Source organism: Mytilus edulis, unplaced genomic scaffold (assembly GCF_963676685.1).
Source record: "Mytilus edulis unplaced genomic scaffold, xbMytEdul2.2 SCAFFOLD_1463, whole genome shotgun sequence".
Lineage (NCBI taxonomy): Eukaryota > Metazoa > Mollusca > Bivalvia > Mytilida > Mytilidae > Mytilus > Mytilus edulis.
The window spans coordinates 1-24364 of NW_027267447.1; the positions used below are offsets into that span (position 1 = coordinate 1).

A 24364-nucleotide genomic window follows, 5' to 3' on the forward strand; every position below is an offset into this window, starting at 1 on the left:
TATGCATTGTGATCTTTTGGTTTATTGTGTTTTTCGTTCAAATGAATTTTAAAACTGTTTATATATATATGTCTGACAACATTATTTTAGGTAAACCCGCTTCTGACACTTTCGATCTGACATTAATGATATGTCTCATTAAGAATTTAACCAACATAGAAGTTGGAGATGAACTACCCTTTTCTGGAAATGAAACCGATGGAGCAGATCTGACAAGGATTAAATACTACAGAAACAAAATAATGCACAGTAACGATGGTATTGTATCAGAGTCAACTTTTAAAAGTTGGTGGGATGAAATATCGCGGGTAAGGTTACATTCTTTTAGCGCCACATGATATGACTTAAGTTAGCAAACGTTTTGAAATTAAAGAAGTCTTGATAATAAAACGAAATTCAATAGTATTGACTGATTGATTGATTGTTGGTGTTTTAACGACACTTTTGAGTGCTACTTTTGGGCTATTTCGTTGGCGGCCAGTTTTTATTGGTGGAAGAAGCCGAAGTGCTTGGAGAAAACAACCGATCTTCGATAGGAAAACAGACAATCCTAGTCAATTAAGATTGGAGTCGGGTGCTTCCGCCAGTGAAGATCATAACTCACAACCTCAGTGTTTCACGGTGGGTATGGTTTGTCCTGCGAGAGAACGTACTGTGCTGGTGATTTGGTCCTGACGGGTGCTGGTGGGGTCCCTGATTCTGTGCTGGTGGGTTTGTTTACATTGTATCAGAACGGCAATAAAACGACTGTTTTGTTGCTTAATTTTCTCTGATGTGTCATAAGTACCATGCAAAGTATATTACAACAATATTATATTGCAAAAGTCGTGCAAGTTCGTTAAACGGAATTGTCCTGACGCTGTGCTGGTGATAAGAAAAACGGTCCTGGTTCTGTGCTCCTATGTCCTGGTTCTGTGCTTTTATATTTTAGTTAAAAGTGGCAAATATTCAAGATCATTATGCTGTACTGTTATTGACTTATTAGCTGTTGTCTGCTTTCTTGAAATGACATTGTTGTGAATTTGTTTACTGTTATTATGAGAGAAAAAAAAACCTATTTTAAAAAAAATCTTAAACTAACTGTAATCTTATTTATTGGCCTGTTAATGGAACCCTTCTTGCCCCCTTTGAAGAAATGAAGATATGTTTACGATTTTCCGGGATTACGATCATTTTGCAAGATTCACCAAAATACGTTGTAATTTATACAATACTTATATAAAGTACATGATGTGGTTATGTTTGTTGTCAATAGACAAACTTCCATAAGAAACCAAGGAAGTATGTGTTAACAACCATACGTCATCGTACGACCTTCAACAATAACCCATAAGATAAAAATGTAAAAGGTTTTGCATAAAAATGGAGAGCAAAAATATAGAACAAAGGACTTTCTGAGCGTTTGAATCATGTCTTAAGCAGCTTAAAACACATTTGTTTGTGAACAATTGAGTGCTGACTATAAGAATGACAATATTAATTGCGGGTTTGTTTGTTTGGTGTTTTTTTTGGGGGGGGGGGGGGGATAAGTTAGAACGAGGTTACAGTGAAAGCTTGAATAGTTTCCCGTAAGATTTAAAAGTTGTATTGTAAAAGAAAAATGTATCTTATAGCTATTAAGAATCACTTGCTGTAAGATTTTTCCAACACATTTTTTTTTGTCTTAAATATAGATATTTTTTTTTCTCGAAAGTTCGATAGGAACACTAAAACAAATCACTATTTTATGAAAGGGCAGGCTAGAATATGTCAGAGAATTGAAGACGAGATAACCTAGAGAACACTAATAAAATTAAGATTTCATAGCTTTTTTCATTTCAAAATAAATATTTTTGATAAAGAATTACAGGGGAAGAAGTGAACAATGTGTCCTTCTTTTCTATATATAAATATTTTCCATGAATTAAAAATAAAATGTGCCTTGATTATATTTGAAAATGAGTAAATGGAAAAAATACCCAACTAAAATACACTTTTATTTTAATATTGGTAATATCACTAGCTTTTAAGTTTTGTGTGTCAAACACACCATCTCTGTAGTAATGACTCCTTACTAAGATATTTCACTTCATTCATTTTTTTTTTCTGCATTTTTTTATATTGTGAATTCATAGAATTATTATATTAAAATGTAGCCTTAAATTTATATTTTAAAAAAAACTGAATCTAAAGCCAGGATATATAAAACATTTTTGTTTCCATCTATCCGTTTTCAGGACTTTAACAATCAACAATAACACGCCTAGAAAGTAAAATGCGTACTCAGCTGTCTGTAATCGACCATTTTTAGACACCCCAGGCTCCTAAAAAAAACAAGCCGGGGTGGGGGTTTCAAAGATGCATATTAAGTACTTATATCAATATTTTATCTTTTCGTGTACGGTTTATGACCCCTCCTGTGGCCTGTCAATTCCGAAATGTGCAAACTGGCAATAGTATCAAAACAGCACAGACAATGAATAATATAAATATAATTTTGTACATATATCAAGGGGAAACTTCTTGCAAAGCATTAATATTCATAGTTCATTATTGTATTTAGTAGAAAAAGAGAATTTAGTGAAAATAAATCACTATTTTTGTAGAAAATTCACAGACTTGTACAGAGATTTTTGTTATGTTTTAGCATGGGATCAACACAATGGTCTTTACCGAGTAAAAAAAAAATAAAATGTCTATCTACCTTGCACATTTCAAAAAATTCAGATCAGATAACGAAACTGGTTCCATCAACATTTATAAGCAATTTAAGATTGTGACCCTCACAGTTTCCATTCACCACAAATATTCTCGTTACAACGAATCATTTTAAATACAAAAATACGTGTTGCATGCAGCCTTTTGTTTAACTATTAATATATGTATACGGATAAAGTTATGAAAGGCAACAGGGTCATCAGGGTGAGGAGTCCATGTCATCTGAAATAAATGCGAAGCATAGATCTAGAAAGCGACATATAATCATGATATTAAAAAAAGTCTCTTCTTGTCTACTTTTTCGAACAAATTGACACATAAAATGAATTATATAGTATTGTGGAATTTTTAACTTATTTTAGATACTATATATTGTTATCTGATATTTGGACGAAAGATGTTGCCCTTTTATGTTATTATGTAATACAAGTTCAGATCATTTGAAAACACAGCCAAATGGATGCACAAGAGCTAAAATAGGAGTCATAGATCCTGTTGGCAACAATTATCTGGCTAATTTTATTGATTTTGTAACATTTGTTTCAAATATGACCAACTTCTTATCCAAAATCACCAGCACCGTATCAGGACCCACCAGCACAATGACAGGACCCACCAGCACAGTATCAGGACATGAATAAATTGAGAAAATGCTCAATTTTAATAAATTGCAATGTTTTTTCACAAAATTGTTTTGTCGGTGTGGACTGCGGTATAGAAAGCGGACTCTATGAGCATTTTTGTTTTATTTTTTCAGTTCGAGATTTTCTGAAAATGAGCATTTTTGTGTTACGTTTACTGAAACAGTTTAGAGGGTCATTTTTTTAATGGTTTATATATGAACCCATAAGAAACGAAATTGAAAAATCTCAACTGTTTTCTTCATTTTTACGAGTGAAAACGTCAAAAATCATCATTTTTGTCTTTGTTTACATTTTTTCATTGATCACCAGCACCCGTCAGGACCCGAATCACCAGCACAGTACGTTCTCTCGCAGGATAACCATACCCACCGTGAGTGTTGAAGGGTCGGAAATTTAAACTTGTACTAGAAAATGAGGGTATATTGGAAAGGGACAGACATTTTGCTTTCCAAAAAAGTATAAAAAAAAACCAAAAGCTCCAGGTAAATACAAAAAGGGGAAGTCCCATAAAAACTGATAAAATCAAACGTTATCGAATGGTCGAAAAAGTCATGAACATTTATCATTTTCATAACTTGGTACGTATATAGTCAGTTTCCAAAGAAAATGGTGGGTTGAACCTGATTTTAAAGCTAGAAAAAGCTTTTACTTGTATGACAGTTGTTTATAGTTATGTTATTTAGATATAATTGTTTAACAGGCAATCATTTTGAAAATTAAAAAAAAAACAATCTTATATATGCACACCATACGTACATGTACTATCATCGTTTTTAACACTGGTTCTCCGTTAAGGCGCCCAACGTCAGAGTAAAAAATGATAAAATATAAATTGCATCAAAACTTTTTAATAAAGAACATAGAACATCCTCATAGTGTATTCTACCCACCCTATAAATTTCAGCATGTAATATTTTACCGTTAATTTGTAACGATCGAGACAGTTTAGATGAAAGAAAATTAAAAAAATATATATTTAACGTCATTTTATTTCCTTTGACGTCGTGATTTTCAAGACCAAAATGCTTAATACAATTCGTTTTTATTAATTCACGTACACTTTTATTTCTTGTTTCTCGTTTTTCTTGTTAGTTTAAATTAAGCATAATATTCAGTCATGTTTACATTATTATATAAGTCTTTTTTATCTCTATAACACAAATTTAGGTGATAAATCTGCCTTTCGGCTTTTTCCGTGTGAACAAGTATGCTAAACAATCCAGTCAGGATATCGTATTAACATGCTTGTAAACCGAATATGTATATAATTCGCCAATGAATCCTCCTCTTTTTCATCATTTATATCTTATTTACCAATCTGTGTTACCATGACTTATCACTGATGTGGTCATACTTATACCGTAAACAAATATATAACTTTTAAACTGTTTCAATTTCAGAATGCACAAGAATGGCATATAACGCTTGAATCCCTTGCTTTGGTCTAGTACTGTTTTGAAAATTTCTTTCGAAGCCGAAACTCAACTCTTGTATCTTTGATGGGTTCAATGTGTCGGAAATTAAAAAAAAAATAAGGAGAGAGACGAGAAGTGTCTATTAGTTTTTTGTGCAGACCAATGGGAGTGTGTCCTTAGAATTGAACTCTCTAATATAACAATTAGAAGATGTGGTATGATTTTAAATGAGACAACTCCAGTATACATTTAACAAATCAAGATAGTCGGTAGAGTAAAATTCGTTACATAGTGTGTTAGTGACCTAATACGATATATACAGGGTCAGAAAATTTTCATATGAGGTTTTATTTTGGCTTAAACTCCATTATGGAATTTACTGACCCCGTATATATCGTATTACATGTAGTTAACCCATTTCTCTGACGTCAGTCTATTGTTCTAACAGTGGATTATTTTTCAAGAATCCACTGGCCACCATGTTAACTTAAGATAACTTATATCATAACTTTAAACTTTTAACTTACGGCATGTGATATTCTCAAAAACGAAGTGACCAATGAAAGATTCGAAATCGCGCGTATTTTCGTCAGTAAAGTCTGTAGGTTATGCACGATACCACTAGACCACGAGTGCCGATATAAATTACTAATTAAATGTCACTCTTATATCGTATATCTGTCAATGCATGTCAATATACTGTATTTCAGTCTTTTTGTCATCTAATAAAATATCTACACAGGTGATTTTTAAATCAATGAATTGTAAATATTACTTATTAGTACAATTCCTTAATAAAATAAACATCCATGTACACATTACACTTATCACTTTTAATGTACAAGGCCTTTCCCTTTTCATCATGGCAAATGCTTAATTTTGGTTTTAGTATTAAAATGATATCATACCATGATCACTTAGTTTTTCTTTGTTTGATTATATAAATCAACATCTTACTGACTCTAATTTTAATAAAGAGTGATAAGCTTTGACTATAAAACTACTTCTTTGGCGGGAAAACTAGATACAAAATCGTCAACTTTATAGTAAAAATGAAATAAATATACCCCTAAGATTAAAAACAATATTATGGACTTTCCGAATTGATTTCTCTGAGTTCAGTATTTTTGTGTTTTTACTTTTTAGTAGAGAAAAATATTGCAAAAAAAACATTCAGGATACTAGGCTTGAACTTGGCACTGTTGGTATCACAATTTTTTTTTTACCATGCCAACGACTAGACGATCACGGCTATGAACAGCTTTCATGATACTCTGCAAAATTGAATACTTTATATATTGTACATTAGTAATAAGAGCAAGTCTGCTTGGGTTTCAGAATGAGTACCACACATAATACTAGTTCATTAACTGATTGTCGATGGATGCCAAATGAAATAATGTTACAATAATCAAAAGATAATGAAAGGGAACCATTTTACACAAAATTTATATACAATTTTTTAAATAAGACTTATCACTTGTATCTATCTTATCATCAACTGGTTTCTAGAGAAGTGATGTTATTGTGACATTTTCACTTCAATAAGATTTAAAATGTTTAAGTCATTTCAAGTTAATGTGTGTTGTAAACCTAATCAGTTGGGAGATATTGACGACATGAACTGTTCACAAACAAATGGAAGTTTTTAACGACCTTGACTGGCTATACAGCCCTTGCAAGGTCGGGGAACTGTTCATTCGGTTGCTAAATACTATATATGTAAATATTAAAGGTTTCTAAATGTTGGTAGTCAAATTTTTTCAACTTTCAAAAAAAGATTTAAAAAATTACGTATATTAATTATATGTCTTTTTGAATGAATTATGAATACTTAAATCTAATCAATATATATTGTTTGTAATGATTCAACATTGAATGAAATAATCATTTACAAATACAAAATCTGGTAATAAAAAGGGAAGATAACTACACATTTAAGTTAAATTTAAATGTTAACCGTGTGGATCTAGTCAGTTCCAGCTATTAGACAATAAAAAAGACAAAATACGAAATTATTTTCATGAAATTCAGTTGATTCATTGTCAGATCATGAAACAGATAGTCGTTTTACTAGAAATGGGTTAAGCTAGAGAATTGATAAGAAGTAGTGGATTCGATAATGATAATCAACTCGCGACTAAAGTCGCTCGTTGATTATTGTTTACGAATCCACTACTTCTTATCAATTCTCTACTACGTAACACACACTATGTAACTGACAATATCTGACCAGAGTTTAAACGAATCACTTATTTGATAATGTTTATAGTTTTTATAATACTACAATTTACCAATATAGAATATAAGATTTATTGGTATATGTTTTCTGAACGCTCAGTGGCAAATATTTCATGTAGATTTATGACCGTGAGAAGAATATTTAAAGAAAATAAGATCTTGCATGCGTTGTCGGTGATAAATAATTTAAAAAGGTTCAAGATAAATATATAAAAAAAAGACAACGATGAGAGAGACACGACAAAAAATAATCCAGCAAAATATGAAATTTAAAATCATTTTCATAGATTATTTTTTCATTCTCTTTAATGGTTTGCTGTAGTCTATTAATCTCACCGACTTTTAATTTAAAGACAACCATAAACGACCAAATAAACAGCTTCTTCTAGTAGATCCTCTTATGCTAGTAAAATTATGCATCCTATTCTGCTTAAGTATCAGATAGTAATTTGAAATAATTCAAGATATATGAGATGGTTTACAAATTCAAAAATAAAGACAACATCCCCTGCACCCATCCCCACCCCCTTAAAAAAAGAATAAAGAAAAAAGGCAATAAAGTTAAGAATAAAAAAAACATTATTTGGTTGAAAGGTAAAAAAAAAATGAAAATTGAAAAAAAGGTAAAATAAAAACAACAGAAATAAATGATTTGAAGAATAATGAAACTTTGCGTCTTCTGCATATTAAATTTATTATTGACAATATTCCAGTAGATCATTCTAGATGAAATGTTTAACTTTCAAATTGGTAGTAAACGCAGCTGTTCAAATGCAATTACGATGCATATTTCATACATTCATAAGCATCGATGTTTTTCGCTCAACATCAGATCTTGCACAAGTTAACGTATCATTTCGTCTCATATTGCATTTAACCTTACATCCTCCTCCTACATTGTGTCAACAATTACTTTTATAATTTTACACACTTTGAAAAAATAGTTTGTAACAGATGTCAGACCACGAAAAGTACAGAAGCGTATTAGGGACATAGAAAAAATAAAAGTAGTAGTGAACTTTTTTTTCAAAGTCGAAATTTTGACATTTCAAATCTTAAAATTTCGACTTTAACTCGAAATTTTAACTTTTCTTATCTTGAAATTTTGACTTTCTAAAATCTTGAAATTTCGACTTTTCAAAGAGTCGAAATTTTGACTCTTTTAGAATTCGAAATTTTGCCTTTATAAAAAGTCGAAATTTCGACTTAAACTCAAAATTTCGACTTTTTTAAAACTGGAAATATCGGTTTTTTCTAAACTCGAAATTTCGACTTCTTTTTAACTCAAAATTTCGACTTGTTTTGAACTCAAAATTTCGACATGTTTTGAACTCAAAATTTCGAATTTTCCTAAGTATTTATACGTTTGCGATTACCGCATTCACAGTCATTTATATCAGCAAGCGGAGAGCCATATACATCATAAACTTAATAAGCACATTTTAATAAACTAAACCATTTTAAAGAGGTTATTTTAGATAGAAAATCTTGTTCTTGCCGAAGAATAAATAAAACATGTTTCACGTTCAAATACATATTTCAAGTCTGGACTTCAGATATGTGTATCAAGACAACCCCGTTATTCCGATACACCCATGTTAATTACGACATACTTTTATTCAACAGTCTGATATATAAAGACAATGGTTAATAGTTGTGTAATAAGAATGTCAACTTGTAGAGTTGAATCAACATTCCAGAAAAAAGAACCATTTATTTATTTCAAAATTCCAAAACTAGAAAACCGAGCAGCTCATTTGTCGCCCTGAATATGCATGGCATTTTTGGCCTCTTGATTTACCATTGTTTAAACAAGGCAAAGTCAGTGACTTGCTATTGGGAAACCAAACAGGCCTTTGAAACTGCGATGCTATATGTTCTCAGATATGACGATTCTATGACAGTGTCGTGGGAACTAAAACATGGAACAAAACCTATTTCAAAATATAAATTGCCAAAATGTGTTGATGACGCTTTAATAATTTGCGTCCATGTCTACTCCTTCTAAAATTGTAATAACTGTGTTTGAATACTAACATCAAAGTTTTAAAAGAGATCAAAGTCGAAATTTCGATTGTAAAAAAAAATCGAAATTTTGAGTTTACCAAAAGTCGAAATTTTGAGTTTAAAATAAGTTGAAATTTCGAGTTTAAATTAAGTCAAAATTTCGAGTTTTAAAAAAGTCGAAATTTTGAGTTTACAAAAAGTCGAAATTTTGAATTTAAAATAAGTTGAAATTTCGAGTTTAAAATAAGTCGAAATTTTGAGTTTTATGAAAGTCGAAATTTTGAGTTTAAAAAAGTCGAAATTTCGAGTTTAAAGTGAAAATTTCGACTTTTCACAAGTCGAAATTTCGAGTTTCGAAAAAGTCAATATTTCGACTTTTCAAAAAGTCGAAATTTCAAGATTTTTGAAAGTCAAAATTTCAAGTTTATGTCAAAATTTCGGGATTTGAAAAGTCAAAATTTCAAGTTAAAGTCAAAATTTCAAGTTTATGTCAAAATTTCGAGATTTGAAAAGTCAAAATTTCGACTTTGAAAAAAAAGTTCACTGCCAATTTTATTTTTTCTGTCCCTAATACGCTTCCGTAGAAAAGCATAAGCAACAAAAAGATCTGCAATAGTTGGTGAAAAACAAGATATAAATTCCATGCGTTCTAAGTGTTTTTAATTTACCTTCATCATTTACGCTCAGCGACGAGTATTTGAAATATAAGGATGTCAAAAAAATGAATGAGTTGATGAGCTATATGACGAAAAGGACTGTGACAAAAATAGTCAAATCAGTCGATTGTAACATTGATTGATTGAGGTGAATGAAACCTTATGTATATTTATAATTCTAAAACATGTTAATAGACAATTGATTGGAATTGTAAGGATTTGCAAAATCAAAACATTATTATAATTATTGCGTCCTCAGTTTCATACTGATGCTTGAGGACGGATGACATTGTCTTCGATTTTTTTTAGGGGTATACTATTTTATTTAGTACCAAAAAATATTAGATAAATTTCAATATACTCCCGAAACATTGATAAGCAATGTTTCTTTCTAGCTATATTGTGTTGGACAGATAAGTAATTAAGGATAAAATCTATTTTTGATAATCAAATTGTTATTCTCTCCGATTTCAGGTATCTTTCATATCTTTTTCAACTACACCGGTACTGTCTCTGAACGTTCAGCTCCACATTACTATAGTAGCTCAGATCACAAGGAAAATATGATCAAATATATCTCAGGTCATCTTTACTTTTGTAAATTATCTCAGCTTTCCAACTTATTTCGAAAAAAAAATTGAAATACTTGGTGTTTTTGTTCCCCAAGTTTGATTTTAATTCTAATTGATATATTTAAAAATACTATAAACTTTTAGCTTGAAAACGATTGGGAGAGTAGTTTAGCACTATTATATGTTCTCCAATCCTATATGATATTAAAATTCCGGCTTGGAAACTGTACGGGGAGTTAGCCGGACAAACAATGCCCTCCATGTCAGACGGACAGACAGAGATGAATAACACAATGAACAATTAATAAGCAAAATGCATGACGTTCAAACGAAAGAACACCGTCAAAATGATAAGCGTTTTCTGCATCCATACATAAATTTGTCTTGCAAATCATATTCATGACATTGTTACAATGAGGAATAGAGCAAAATCAGTAAATTAACAGATCAGACGGCTATTCTGATATATAGTCAGGAGTAGAGCACAATTGGTAAATTAGAAGCCTCGGTTGTCAAGTGGTCTAAGTAGTTTACTACTGTTATCACTAGCCAGTCAACACTGAGGTTGTGAATTCGACCCCGTTCATCCGGGTGCAGTCGACTCTGATCTTAATTGACCGGGATTGTAACTTAATCTTATCGAGGGTCGGTGGTTTTCTCCGGGCATTCCGACTTCCTCTTCCAAAAAACTGACCGCCACGAAATAGGCCAAAAAAACATTAATCAAACAATTTATCGGTAAAGTGACAGGCCAGACTGCTATTCTGGTGCCCGTAGATATTATGTAGTGTCGATTTCAGCTGTTTTTCCTCATAACTTTTGTTGCTGAAAATTATGCATCAGGAATATAATTCTTTTAATGATTAAAAAATATTAGCAAGTTAGCAACTGGAAAGTTGCAATACTCACTTCTACTATAGATCTAAACTTGAAATCGTTTTCAAGTAAAAGATTAAGATAAGAATCAGTAAATATGGTACTGTTTTTATGGCCTCGCAACGATGCCATATAGTTTTACCCGTGTCCGTCATTCCGTCATTCCGCAACAAACCATTATACGGAGTTTTTTTTCTAAACGCCTTCAGATCTTGGGCTTATTTTGGTATGTGAGTTAACCATGATGAGTTACAGATCAAGTTTAAGTTTCGTTCCGCGGTTGTCGGTGCCATTTAGTTTTACCCTTGTCTGTCATTCCGTCATTCCGCAACAAACCATTATACGGAGTTTTTTTTCTAAACGCCTTCAGATCTTGGGCTTATTTTGGTATGTGAGTTAACCATGATGAGTTACATATCAAGTTTAAGTTTCGTTCCGCTCGGCTAATTTTTGCCGAAATTACGGGCTTTGGACTTTGGATAAATCGTTGAAAACCACAGTTATACGGACTTTTTTTATGGTAATATTGCTGTTTACAAAATTTTGAATTTTTGAAAGACTAAGGCTTTTCTACCTCAGGCATAGATTACCTCAGCTGTGTTTGGCAAAACTTTTAGGAATTTTGGTCCTCAATGCTCTTCAGCTTCGTACTTTATTTGGCCTTTTTAACTTTTTTGGATTCGAGCGTCACTGATGAGTCTTTTGTAGACGAAACGCGCGTCTGGCGTATATTCAGAATTTAGTCCTGGTATCTATGATGAGTTTATTTACAGATCAAGTTTAAGTTTTGTTCTGCTCGGCTTATTTTTGCAGAAATTACGGGCTTTGGGCTTTGATACATTTTTGAAAATAATAATAATAACAATAATGAAAATTTATAGAGCACCCTATATAAAAGCATGGTAATAAAAACAAATCAAAGGCAAAAACATAAAACATACACTGTGTTAGATTCAAGTACTAACATAAAATATCAAACAAAAATGCCTACCATAATATAAAAGGTCCATACAAAAAAAAGCCAACCATTGTAAAACAACAAATTAAAAAATAAATAGCAATCTAGGTTAAAAGCATGCAAAACAAGCAAAAATCATAAAACGGTACATAAACAAAATGCATTAAAAGTTTATACAAAACTACATAAACTAGTAAAAACCCGTAAAAGAGAATGGAAAAAATCGGATTAAAAAGCAATGCGATAAAAATTAGTTTTTAGCTTAGATTTAAAATACTCTAAGGACTTGCATTGGCTTAAACTGTTCGGGAGATTATTCCAAAGAGATGCCACTGCCCAATCGAATTGTCTTTCCCCGTACGTTTTTGTCCGCACTTTCGGAACGGTAACAGTTATACGGACCTTTTTCCTAAACGCTTACAGATATTGGGCTGGTTTTTGGTATGTGAGTTAACCACGATAAGTTACATATCAAGTTTACGTAAAGTTCCGCTCCGATCAATCTAATTAAAATATTGATCTCTGATTACGTTATACTACATATGAGTATAGAGGCTTTTGCCGCATGCATATCTAGGTTGTCCAAATTTCAAAAGAGTCATAGGTTTGATATATTGGTTTGGATATAGTTTCGAGACAAAACTGTTTGCAGGAGGGGGTGTGTGTCACAGGATACATGTATCTATTTTGTTTCATTATTAAACATATTGTGTTATTTGTGTTTTCAGTGTTATATGTTTCACATTCATATCATATTCATATTTCATATTCATGTTTCTGGACGATTGACGAAAAATGGTTTTGCACTGCGTATTTTGAAACAAAAGGTAGCTTAGTACGCTATGTTTAGCTTTACATACTGAATATTTAAATTAGTACAATAGAAAGTTAAAGCGATTCTTTATTATTATTTAAACAATATATATTTATATTCAAATGACATGAGTTATGCATAAACTCACAGTGCGGCAATATTAACCATATATATACATGTATACTAACACAAGCACTTTGAGAGTTAGTTCCTGGTCAATATTACACTCAGGAGGGTGGAAGACGAAAGTCACCACTGCAGGTACTTGTAACTTTATTTATTCTTTTAGCCATGTTTAAAATACTTCAATTGAAGTAAAGTTACTTAAGTATTTCAAATATATAGAATTAAATATGGATTGAAAGCCCCATTTTAGTATGCAAGTTAATATCAGAATAAAGCTCCTTTGCATGCAAATATTTCAGTCAAATATATTGTGCATATTTATTGGAACACAATTGTAAACTTAGTTTACACAATTGTAAACTTAGTTTACAATTTGTATTCTTGCAGATTAATATAACAAAGTATCTTAAAATTGGACGACTCAGTTAATGCAGAAAATGGCCCACACTTATTATCACGCCTAAAGTCTTTGTGGTTTATGGGGACTTAATCTTCACCCAAGTTGGCGATATTGGTTTCCTATTTCCTGCGACAATAATTTGCTCTTATGAAACTCCTTTCTCCAACACAAAACATATACAGTACACCAATTAAAAATGTCTTTTTGCCCATCTTAATTCTATACTATAACAAAATGCTTCACTGAGCAAACCCTGAACAGTTGACACTGTCTGAATTTGGATTCAAATAAATGTTGTCATAGTTCTTAAAAATCTATTGTTCAAAAATGTGCATATAGGATTTCTTTATAAATCTTTTCAAAATATTTGAAATTTGATTTTTTTTTGTGAAAAAAATAAATAGAAACACCTTTAAGAAATTGGAAAAAAAAGCCACCCGACCCCCCCCCCCCCCCCCCCCCCCCTTGGAGTAATTTCCTCCTAACTCAATCCCGTCTTTCCTTTGTAGTAAGGAACCTGGTTGTTTTTTTTCGGGTTTCGTATGGAAAGTAAACCTGGTTAATTGTAACAAAACCCTGCGGTTGAAGTTGGCCACGGTTCGTTTTATCGGAAAAAAAAGGGGGAGGGGGGGTGCTGAGCGGCACAAATTAAAATTATTCATGTCTGTTTAAGCTTCCTACTTAAAGAAACATTCCAACATCTCAATTGAATGTTATTTTGTAATGTTAATTCGATGACAATGTCTACAAAATGCTTTATTAGTCGACATTGTTTTTGAAGCGCGTAACAAACTGTCGTCATGTACCCACGTAATGTAATTCATGTAATTCTAATTGGTTTAAAAAGGCACGTGTGAAATCGTCAGAAGTGAAACTACATATTGATAGTTGTTAGATCTCATATGTAGTATAACGTAATCAGAGATCAATATTTTAATTAGATTGCGCTCCAATAATTTTTGACAAACTTAAGGGTTTACAGCTTTGAATCTTTTTGAAAAACACAGTTATACATTCTTTTTTTTCTATATGTCTTCAGATTTTGAGCTGGTTTATATCTGAGACTACCATCATGTTTTTTTCCACAAGTGTTATGGAAATTTCAGATTTTTCATCTTTTTGAGACGGGGCAATTTGTGTCGTTTCGACACATCTTGTTAACCTCAACTTTGCTAGGATAAAGAACAAGCAATCCCTAATTGAAATGTGGGTTATTTGGCGACAGAACGTGATCAATATATATGCAATTAAATAAATTTTAAAGGCTATATGTGTATAAACTAGGGGCGAAAGATACCAGAGGGACAGTCAAATTAACAGACCAATACGAGTCTTGTGGTTAGGGTAGACAATTACTACCACTTGGAGCTCACACTGTTTTCGTTGAAATCAGTGTGGTCCTTCACAAAGTTATATTATTTCTTGATCGATCCACGAAATCTGTGTACGATAAGCGGTATTGAACTGATAAATGCTAAAAAAAATTAAGAACATAGATATAGTTTGATAGGAGAAGAAAGCTTAAAAGTTTTGGAATGAAAGATAAATGGTAAATATTGTGATTGAAAATTTTACAGAAGCAGCATCAGATCGACACTACTACTTAAATTAAATACCTCATCAACATATTTACTGAGGCTACCTTTATATATACAAACAGTCGAAAAAAGGCTTTTTATCGTCTAGACAATTTAATTTATTAATGACCATGATCACGGAAGTTTTAATTACATAAATGCAATTTTACTATAATCTCTCAATTACTTCATGGAGTTTCTGAACAACAGCAAAAAAACCGACAATAATGTAATTGTATAAATATGTCGCTGACTCATTTCATTATTTGTTTTGTTCACACATTGTTGTCAATATAATGGAGTTAGAACGTCATACAAGTAAGAGGTTTATATAGCTACATGTATAAAACCAAGTTTAATCGAACATTTCTATACAAGAAAATTCCTGAACCGTGTCAGGAATATAACAGTTGGTTTTCATTCGTTTGCTGTGATTGAGCTTTTGGTATTTTGATAATGGACTTTCCGTTTTGAATTTTCCTTGGAGCACGTTTTTTTTTATTTAACTTTTTATGGGTTATCGTTTATCAATAATTTGGTCATGCCTAATCTAACAAACCAAATTAAGTAGAAGTCAGCAAGTGCGACATATCACATAAACGTATAGAAATTAATTTGCCGTAATTTGTGCCTCCTTAAATCTTACTTACAGTACTGGTGAAATGACTGCAAACACTATTAATGTCCTCAGCCGAGGCCATCCGTTATCATATGTGTCGACCCCAAGCTCAATATACTCTCCGAATGTAATCAATCATTGCCCATTGGTGGTGGGTTTCCAACTACTTCTGTCTCACTTTATCCATATCTAGCAAGACGCTTTCTCTGCTGCGTGGCCCAGTTATGAATAACAGCACTTCTATACCGGCCAGTTATTACTACTGCAAAAAAAGACATCCACACTGACTGCAGGGAAGCCTCTGCAGCAAACTTCAACAGGAAAGTTACATGTCAACAATCCTCTATCTCTCACTCTGAAAATATTCCATCATACTTTTCTCTCTTTCTTTCATTGGCTTAGCCACATCTCTCCTCTCAGGGAACCGTCAGCTCTATAATTGATACTCTTTAACACAATAAATGCTGAAACTTTTGTTATAATTGTAAGTTATGCCCAGCAATGCACCATTTCAAGTTTTTTTGATATTCAAAAGCAGAATTACCTTAAGTTAATGTTCATGTTATACAGTACTAAATTGTAGTTTACAAACTGTTATGATACTTATCAGGAATATTTTCAGGCAATCATACGACTTGGAGGGAAAAGCTTCGAAGACCGTTGCAGTCTCATGAAATTACGCAAGCTGGATAGTAATGATAAGGAGGTTCTCACGGGTATCAAGAACATAATTGGAACGTCAGACCCGGTTCCAAAGGGATTACGACGTAGGTGTTGATATATGGTATTATAACTCTTAGTCCATAAAGACTCCCTAAAAGGAAGAAACGCAGCATAAAACATACAAATTATTTCCAGTTTTTAACATAATTTTAAATATAGAAATAATCATCTCATTACACTGAAATTTGAACACTTGTTGTTCAGGCTTTAACATTTATTAAGTATGTTCCATTGTCATGTTTTGTTTTTTTTGTCAGATTTTCGGAATCCTCTGATTTTATTTATTTGAATGCCATAACAATTTTGCCAACTTATCCTAATTTTTCTTTTTCTTAATCTTTTACATTTATAAGTATATGCCATCTGTAAAAGTCTTATAAAATCTTTATTATTTTTAATAGTTTTTGAGAACTTAAACTTATCAATCATAAAGCTATGAAAAATCATGAGAGAATATTTTACAAAAAAATCTCGTAGACAAGCACATTGACCTATCTTTTTTCCCGCTCTTTTGGTTCCTTTTATAATCCCCTATTAATATATACTAGTATTACGAAAAAAAATATTATTTTGAAACTGGGTAATGACAAATGTAATCAAATAGAAGACCATAGTGTTTAGATGACTGCGCCTCAATGTCAATATCTGATTGGGATTTTGTCTGTATTTGCATCATTGCCTCAAACTTCTTGAATTTTATGCAAAAATGCATGAGCTGCCAAATATCCTTTTTGTGTTTTTTTAGGTATGAACCTTATTTTGTGGCGTTGTCAGCTCTAATTCGACATATATGGTTTATCTTTTAAATGTCCCTTGGTATCGTCCGCTTCTGTAAAACAAAATAATTTGATGTAAGTTATGGGCATTTTTTGTGGTTTGTGTGACCTTTCTTATATTTCATGAAAAAATGTGTTACGGTCAAGTTACATTAAATGGGCTATGTCTCATATCTTGGTAAAATTTTATATCCAACTTCATTGAACTTGAACTAAAAGAAAATGCGTTTATCTCTTTCATTTTCTAAAATATTAGATCGAGTTTTTTTCAAAATAGGTGAATATTTGTATTGAAAGCACATACAACCAGCGGAAAATGTTATTAAATTTGAATTAATATCATCAAGTGCACGTCCAAAGATTTTTTTTTACTCTTCTGGAGCACAAGAGTTCATACCCTACCCTCGGTTTTGGTAAGGTTCATGTTGCCCACACCTTAATTTCTATATGCAATGTTATTTGACTGTACTTGTAAAATTCTTATAAAAATTATAAATCACATCCGATTTTTTCCTGAAATGTTATTTATGATGTTCATAAATTATGAAACTATCAATGTAAATTCATTGCCTTTTGATATACTTTTTCCTTAACTTTTCCAATTTAACACCCTAGTAAAATCTATCGTTATTGTTTTGTCAGGATCTTACATTGATTTTGTTTAACAATGATATATTTGAACAAGAATAAGTACTATAAAATAATTAAATGAATTTCAAGATTATGTATTCGTTTAGAACAATTTGTCAGTTTGTGATGTTATGTGCTGTCTGTTAAAAATGGACATATTTTTCTTTTTATTCTACTGTTTACATTTTGTAACGACTATCATTATATTATTTAGTAGTGCGTTTCTCTGTGATAAGTGTTTATTATGAATTTTGTCACGTAGTGTTGAAATTTTAGCGATATGTTTTAACATTGCAATATAAGCGGGATGGTTGGCTAGCCATAAAACAAGGTTTAACCACCAATTTTTCTTCTGAAAATGTCCGGTTACAAGTCAAGAATATAGCAGCCCTATCAAATAATTCGTTTCTGCATATGTTAGCGTTTGTTTCTTTTGTTCCTTTTTTTTCTTTTATAGATGATGGGTTTCCGTCGGTTTTAGTTTTTAACCCGGATATGTTTTCTCGTAATCGAATTATGAAATTTGAAAAACTACATACACTGTTGCCTTTATTTATCATCTTTTAGTGAAACTGAATACTCTGATATCAGTGCGGTGCGTGTATTTCTTATCGGCTTTTTTAGTACTTCGTGCTGATCTTTTGAGTTACGTCATTTATAATTTATTGTACGAGTCTTATGTTGTTCAGTAAAACATTGTCCCTGCTTAGACGAGTGTTGAGTGCTAATGAAATTTTAAACTCCGCCACATTCTTTATGTGCCTTTTCCAACTAAGGAGTCTATAATTCATTGGTTGACTTTGATATTATAAATATATGTTTTTTTCGTAAATTGCATGATTATAAACATTAAAAACAATAAAAGTTCTCAATATGTTTTCTAGATATTGAAAGGCTTTATATGTCGTAGGGGAGCTTAGTGTATCGAGTAATTCAACAATTCATAAATTGAAACGTGTTCAAAAATTCGTAAATCTAATTAACAATTATAAAATATTGCGCCCAGAGCTGAATTAATTCAATATTTCAAATACCTGATGACAAAAAAGTGCACGCAATATAAAGTATTTTTCAGCAATAACAACTTGGAAATTCGTTTCAGGTACTTTCGTTTACCCCGCCCTATTATTTTGTTTAGTGTTCTCCTTTGTGAAAAGTAAAGCAGACGCATATATCATGAAAAAAAGAAGGATATGAAATGCAAGAAAAATAGAAATATTTTTCAGGTAACAGACCATAGAGAAATATGTAGTATCACGAAAACAATCAAACAAAATATGTAAGGCCGCGTTCGCATTGCCCATGTGAAACATGTTTTGCGCACATGGGTCGTTTTGTTTACATCTTTGAAATAAAACCAATCAATTATCTAACAACTATTCAATTCTACATTCAAAAATTAATAGCTGCGAGTGTTTTCAGAATAAACGCAGTATTAATTGATAACAAATGTTCAAAATTCCAATTAAACTTGTATCACTCTTGTATAAGCCTCAGTGTGAACACGGCATGAGACGTCAATACTTGTTTAAACATTTATTCAAAGATCGTTGTAAGATCATCATGCATAGCAACACTAAACCTGATTAAAAGATTGATTTTTTTTTATCACAAATAGTTATAAATATGGAAGAAGATTTGAAAATTGTGAAGTAATGATCAATTGTGTACTTTTAATAATACTGGAATATATACTGTATGCTAGACACTTTAACTAAAAGTTGAAAGCACTGCAGAAAGTATACTGGTTTACTAATAGCACAGACCACATCCGTGTCATTATCATAGTATTGTAGAATATTACATATTTTTCTTGTCTTTTTTCTCTTATCCTCTTTCATACTTTTATCAGAACGTTATTATAAAGATCTAGCGACAGTCACAAGAATATATCTTTATTCCTTATTTTCCTTTTTAGAACTATGGGACGAAACAATACTTGAATGGGAAAACGAACATGTTGCAAAAACAAGAGCCATCAGTCATTTAACAGATATGATAACAAAAGATAATGTAGCAGTAGCTGTTGGACCATCGGGCTGTGGTAAATCTACCGCAATTCATTACATTGCTTTGCAACTGTCTACGACAAAAGAATATGAAATAATTATTCCAAATAACCCTAACGATATGAGACATTTTTTTAATCCTGACTGCAAACAAGTTTTTGTGATAGATGATGTTTTTGGTGATGCTACGTTCGATGAAAATAAAGGAAAGCAATGGGTAGACAAAATTGTGTTAAACGACATCAAACAAATTCTAAATAGCAATCGAGTAAAGCTGTTAGCTTCGTGCAAGACACATATTTTTCAACATCGTTTGGTTAATTCAATAGAAGTTTTATCAAAATTTAGCTTTGACTTTTTATCAAAGGATTATTGCTTGACTGAAAGCGAAAGGGAAAGTATTGCAACGTTTTATTTAACAAAAAATGAAATTCAACTTCTAAAATCTTCAAACGTACTATTTAAATTCGATTTTTTCCCTGTACTTTGTCAGCATTATTGTAGTCGGACGTTAGGTAATATACCGGTAGTTGATTTTTTTTCAAACCCATTTCAAGCAGTAAATACCGAACTTAATTTACTTAGGAACGCATATGATCAGACCACATTTGCAACGCTATTTTTATTTGTTATTTTTAATAACAGCATCGCGGAAAGTTTATTTAATGAGAAATTAAAAATCAAACCTTTACTTGAGGATGTTTCTGATTACTTTGCTTTATCAAATTTTTCTATTCAATTTGTGAAGAATAACATGGAAAAACTAAAAAAACTCATATCTTAAAAAACAAAACGCAAAATACACCATTCTACATGATACGATTTTTGACATTTTAGTGTTTTTTTGTGGAAACCATATGATTGACTTTACGCTCGAAGTAGCACACACGAACCTCATTCGCGACCGTTTCGTTTTAAAAAGATTAATGAAAGAAAATGTCGAGCATGAACATGTGGTAAAAATCCCTTTAGCAAACGAAAAAAGTATATTGAAAGGTTAACGAGAGATATAGAACAAGGCTTTGTTATCAATGTTTTCTTAAATCAAAATCTAAAATATCCATCTTTTCGTTATGAATTCATAAAGCAGATTGCTAAGGATATAGTTGTTTCATTACCAGACAAGACGATATTTTCTCTAGTAATGTCTATGATGGATTGTGGTTTTTGCGACATTGTGGCCATACTCTTGGTAAAAGAAATTGATTTGAATAAACTTAATTGGGATGGTGAGACACCTCTGTTTAAAGCTGCGTGTAAAGGATACACTAAGGTCGTTCAAGTAATGTTAGAGCAAAAAGCTAATCCAAATTTACACGCTTGTTTTAATTGGCTAGGTCATATTGAAAAACTGTTTCCTGGGACTACCATGAACAGTACAAATGATTCCATTCACCCTTTCCGAACGTATTCTCCTCCACCTTTTCTAACTCGTCAATTTGATTTTAACATTAAGGTAGAGTACCCAAAGTGGTCTGATCCAAGTTGTTGCTCGTATAATCGAAAGGGTGGCCAAGATCAAAGAACTGCTATATCATGGTTACAGTTTACGTCTGTGGAAAGCCCGTCTTCTATTGAACGAAGTGAAACGTATGAATTATCACCACTTTATATAGATAATTCATGGTTGGCGAATCTTCCTGTCCAAACGCGTACGTCCGTCTCCTTTTGAACGATATGGAACGTATAATGTATCACCACTTCATATAGCTACAAGTAAGGGTTATACAGATATAGTAAAATTATTGTTGAGTTATGATGCTGATCTGGATTATGCCACTAAATGTAACCAAATAGAATCTCCTTTGTACATAGCTTCAATTCAAGGTAACACATATATAGTTCGTTTACTGTTAGAGAACGAATCTAATTCCAATGTAAAAATATGTAAATGTAGTATGTCAGCTATAAAAAAATCTTTGTGTGTAGCTGTTGAGAAAGGTTATTGTGATATTGTTAAGTTATTGCTAGATCATTATGTTAATCTTTTTAAACAAAAGGATCAAATACTGATGGCTCCACATACTTCGTCGGTGAGTTTTTATTTAAAAATTATTGCAATTGCTGTTGTCAACGATCGAGATAATATTGTTAAATTGCTTATTGAAAAAGACTGCGATTCAAATATCAGCTTTTCAAATTTTTCCGATGAAACAAAAACGTCAGTTTTATTCAATTCAATATGTAAGGGTAAAACTAAAATTGTTAAATTGTTATTGGAACATAACATAGACCCGAATCTCTGTATTAAAAATAACGAATCACCTTTGTTAAGAGCTACATATTTGGGTTTTATGGAAATTATTAAAATGTTATTAGAGCACAACAGTAATCCGAACATTTGCAATACAGAAAATATGTCACCGCTGTATATAGCATCATGGAAGGGTCATACTGAAATTGTAAAGCTACTTTTAAAACATAACAGTGATCCTGATATATATGATAACAAAAAACAACATGCTTTGTACATAGCAGTGCGTAAAGGCTATACTAATATCGTCAAGTTATTGTTGGATAGTAATTGTAATGTTGATTTAAGTAACAACGACAATGAGACGCCTCTATTTGCCGCTACAATACAGGGTGGTATTGAGATTGTAAAACTATTGTTAAATCATAACTGTGATTATAATTTATGTAACAACGACAATGAGACGCCTCTATTTGCCGCTGCAACTAAAGGTAATACTGAGATTGTAAAATTATTATTAGATCATAACTGTGATTCAAATTTATGTAATAAAGACAATGAATCGCCTCTGTTTAGAGCTTCCCGATCAAGAAGAGTTAATATTGTAAGATTATTGTTAGATCATAACTGCGATCCAAATATATGTAATAACAATAATGAATCGGCTTTGTTTGCAGCTGCATCTAAGGGTCATACGGAAGTTGTAAAATTACTGTTAGATCATAATTGTAATCCTAATATATGTAATAAAGACAATAAATCACCCTTATTTGTCGCATGCGATTTGTCATGGGAAGATACTACTAAAATCGTTGCATTATTGTTAAATCATAACTGCGATCCTAATATACTTAATAAAAATGGTGAATCGCCTCTATTTGTAGCATGCAGTTCATGTCTAGATAATACTAAAATAATAAAACTATTGTTAGATCATAAATGTGATCCTAATTTATGTAATAAAGACAATAACTCACCTCTATTCAAGGCATCAAAGTCTGGTAATTCTGAGGTTGTTAGATTATTGTTAGACCACAACTGCGATCCAAACATATGTAGTAACGATAATGAATCGTCTTTGTTTGCTGCTTCATCTAAGGGTCATACGGAAGTTGTAAAATTACTGTTAGATTATAATTGTGATCCTAACATATGTAACAAAGACAATAAATCACCCCTATTTGTCGCATGCGATTTATCATGGAAAGATACTACTGAAATCGTTGAATTATTGTTAGATCATAACTGTGATCCAAATACACTTAATAAAGATGATGAATCGTCTCTGTTTGTCGCATGCAGTTCATATCTAGATAATACAAAAATTATAAAACTCTTGTTAGACCATAAAGCTGATCCTAAATTATGTAATAAAGACAATAAATCGCCTCTGTTTATGGCTTCCCGATCAAAAAGAGCTAATATTGTAAAATTGTTGTTAGATCATAACTGTGATCCTAATATATGCAATAAAGACAATAAGTCACCTCTGTTTATAGCTTCATTTGAAAATAATGCTGAGATTGTGAAATATTTGATCGATCATGATTGTGAACCACATATATGCTGTAATAAAAATGAATCGCCTCTGTTTGTCGCCTCATCTAAGGGTCATACTGAAGTTGTTAAATTATTGTTAGAGCATAATAGTGATCCAAATGTATGTTATATAGAAAAACAATCTTCTTTATCTGTAGCTTTAAAATTGCGTGACTCTATGATATGCAATACAGAAAGTAAATCCCCCCTGTTTGTCGCAGTATATACAGCCCGTAACAGAGAAGTGATCGAATTGATGTTTCTTTACCGTCAAAATTAGCTACGTTATCGACAAACTTAATTGAGTAGTGACCGAACTATTGGTACTTTAACGTTAAAAAGATTGACAATGCTGACAAACTTTCATGTGTCGATAATTAAGTTTAATACCGATAATATTGAAAATAATTCTAATAATATGAAACAAAATATGTCCATGCACCATTTCGATTGGGCGAAGAGTAGTCATTTCTTCAAAATCAGAACAGAAAAAAAAGATTTATGGAAGGACGTCTTGATAGTATTATTTCCATTACAATTTTACCCCAAACTATAAAAAGAAATATACTGGTAAATAATTAAAAAGGTGTTTGATAGGAATGAAGTCCTTTATTTTTACAATGTGTACCGTATGTGTGATGGATTTGAATTCAATCAATAACTTTGAAATGTTTTCTCATATGTATACACAAAAGGGAGGACTGGTATTTGTACTTCTGTTAGAATATGTCTTCGTCCGTTTCACATGCCAAACTTTTTTCTAGTACAGTTTAAACGGGAAAATTTTGTTGAGAATTTTTTTTTCATATGACAAAATATTGAGGCAGCAGATTTTTTAAGTCAAAATCAGGGTCAGAATATTGTTTTCTAAAAACTACCAGGCCCCTTCCT

General features: G+C 31.7%; 1 protein-coding gene across 1 annotated transcript; it reads left to right on the forward strand.

The window, feature by feature from the left end:
• The first annotated feature begins 89 nt into the window (after positions 1-89).
• LOC139505489 (ankyrin-1-like) lies at positions 90-23753 on the forward strand. Its single transcript, XM_071295041.1, has 3 exons — positions 90-308; positions 16225-16369; positions 19650-23753. Exon 3 carries the CDS (start codon positions 21639-21641, stop codon positions 23751-23753), a length of 2115 nt encoding a protein of 704 aa, XP_071151142.1. The 5' UTR covers positions 90-308; positions 16225-16369; positions 19650-21638.
• The last annotated feature ends 611 nt before the right edge of the window (positions 23754-24364 follow it).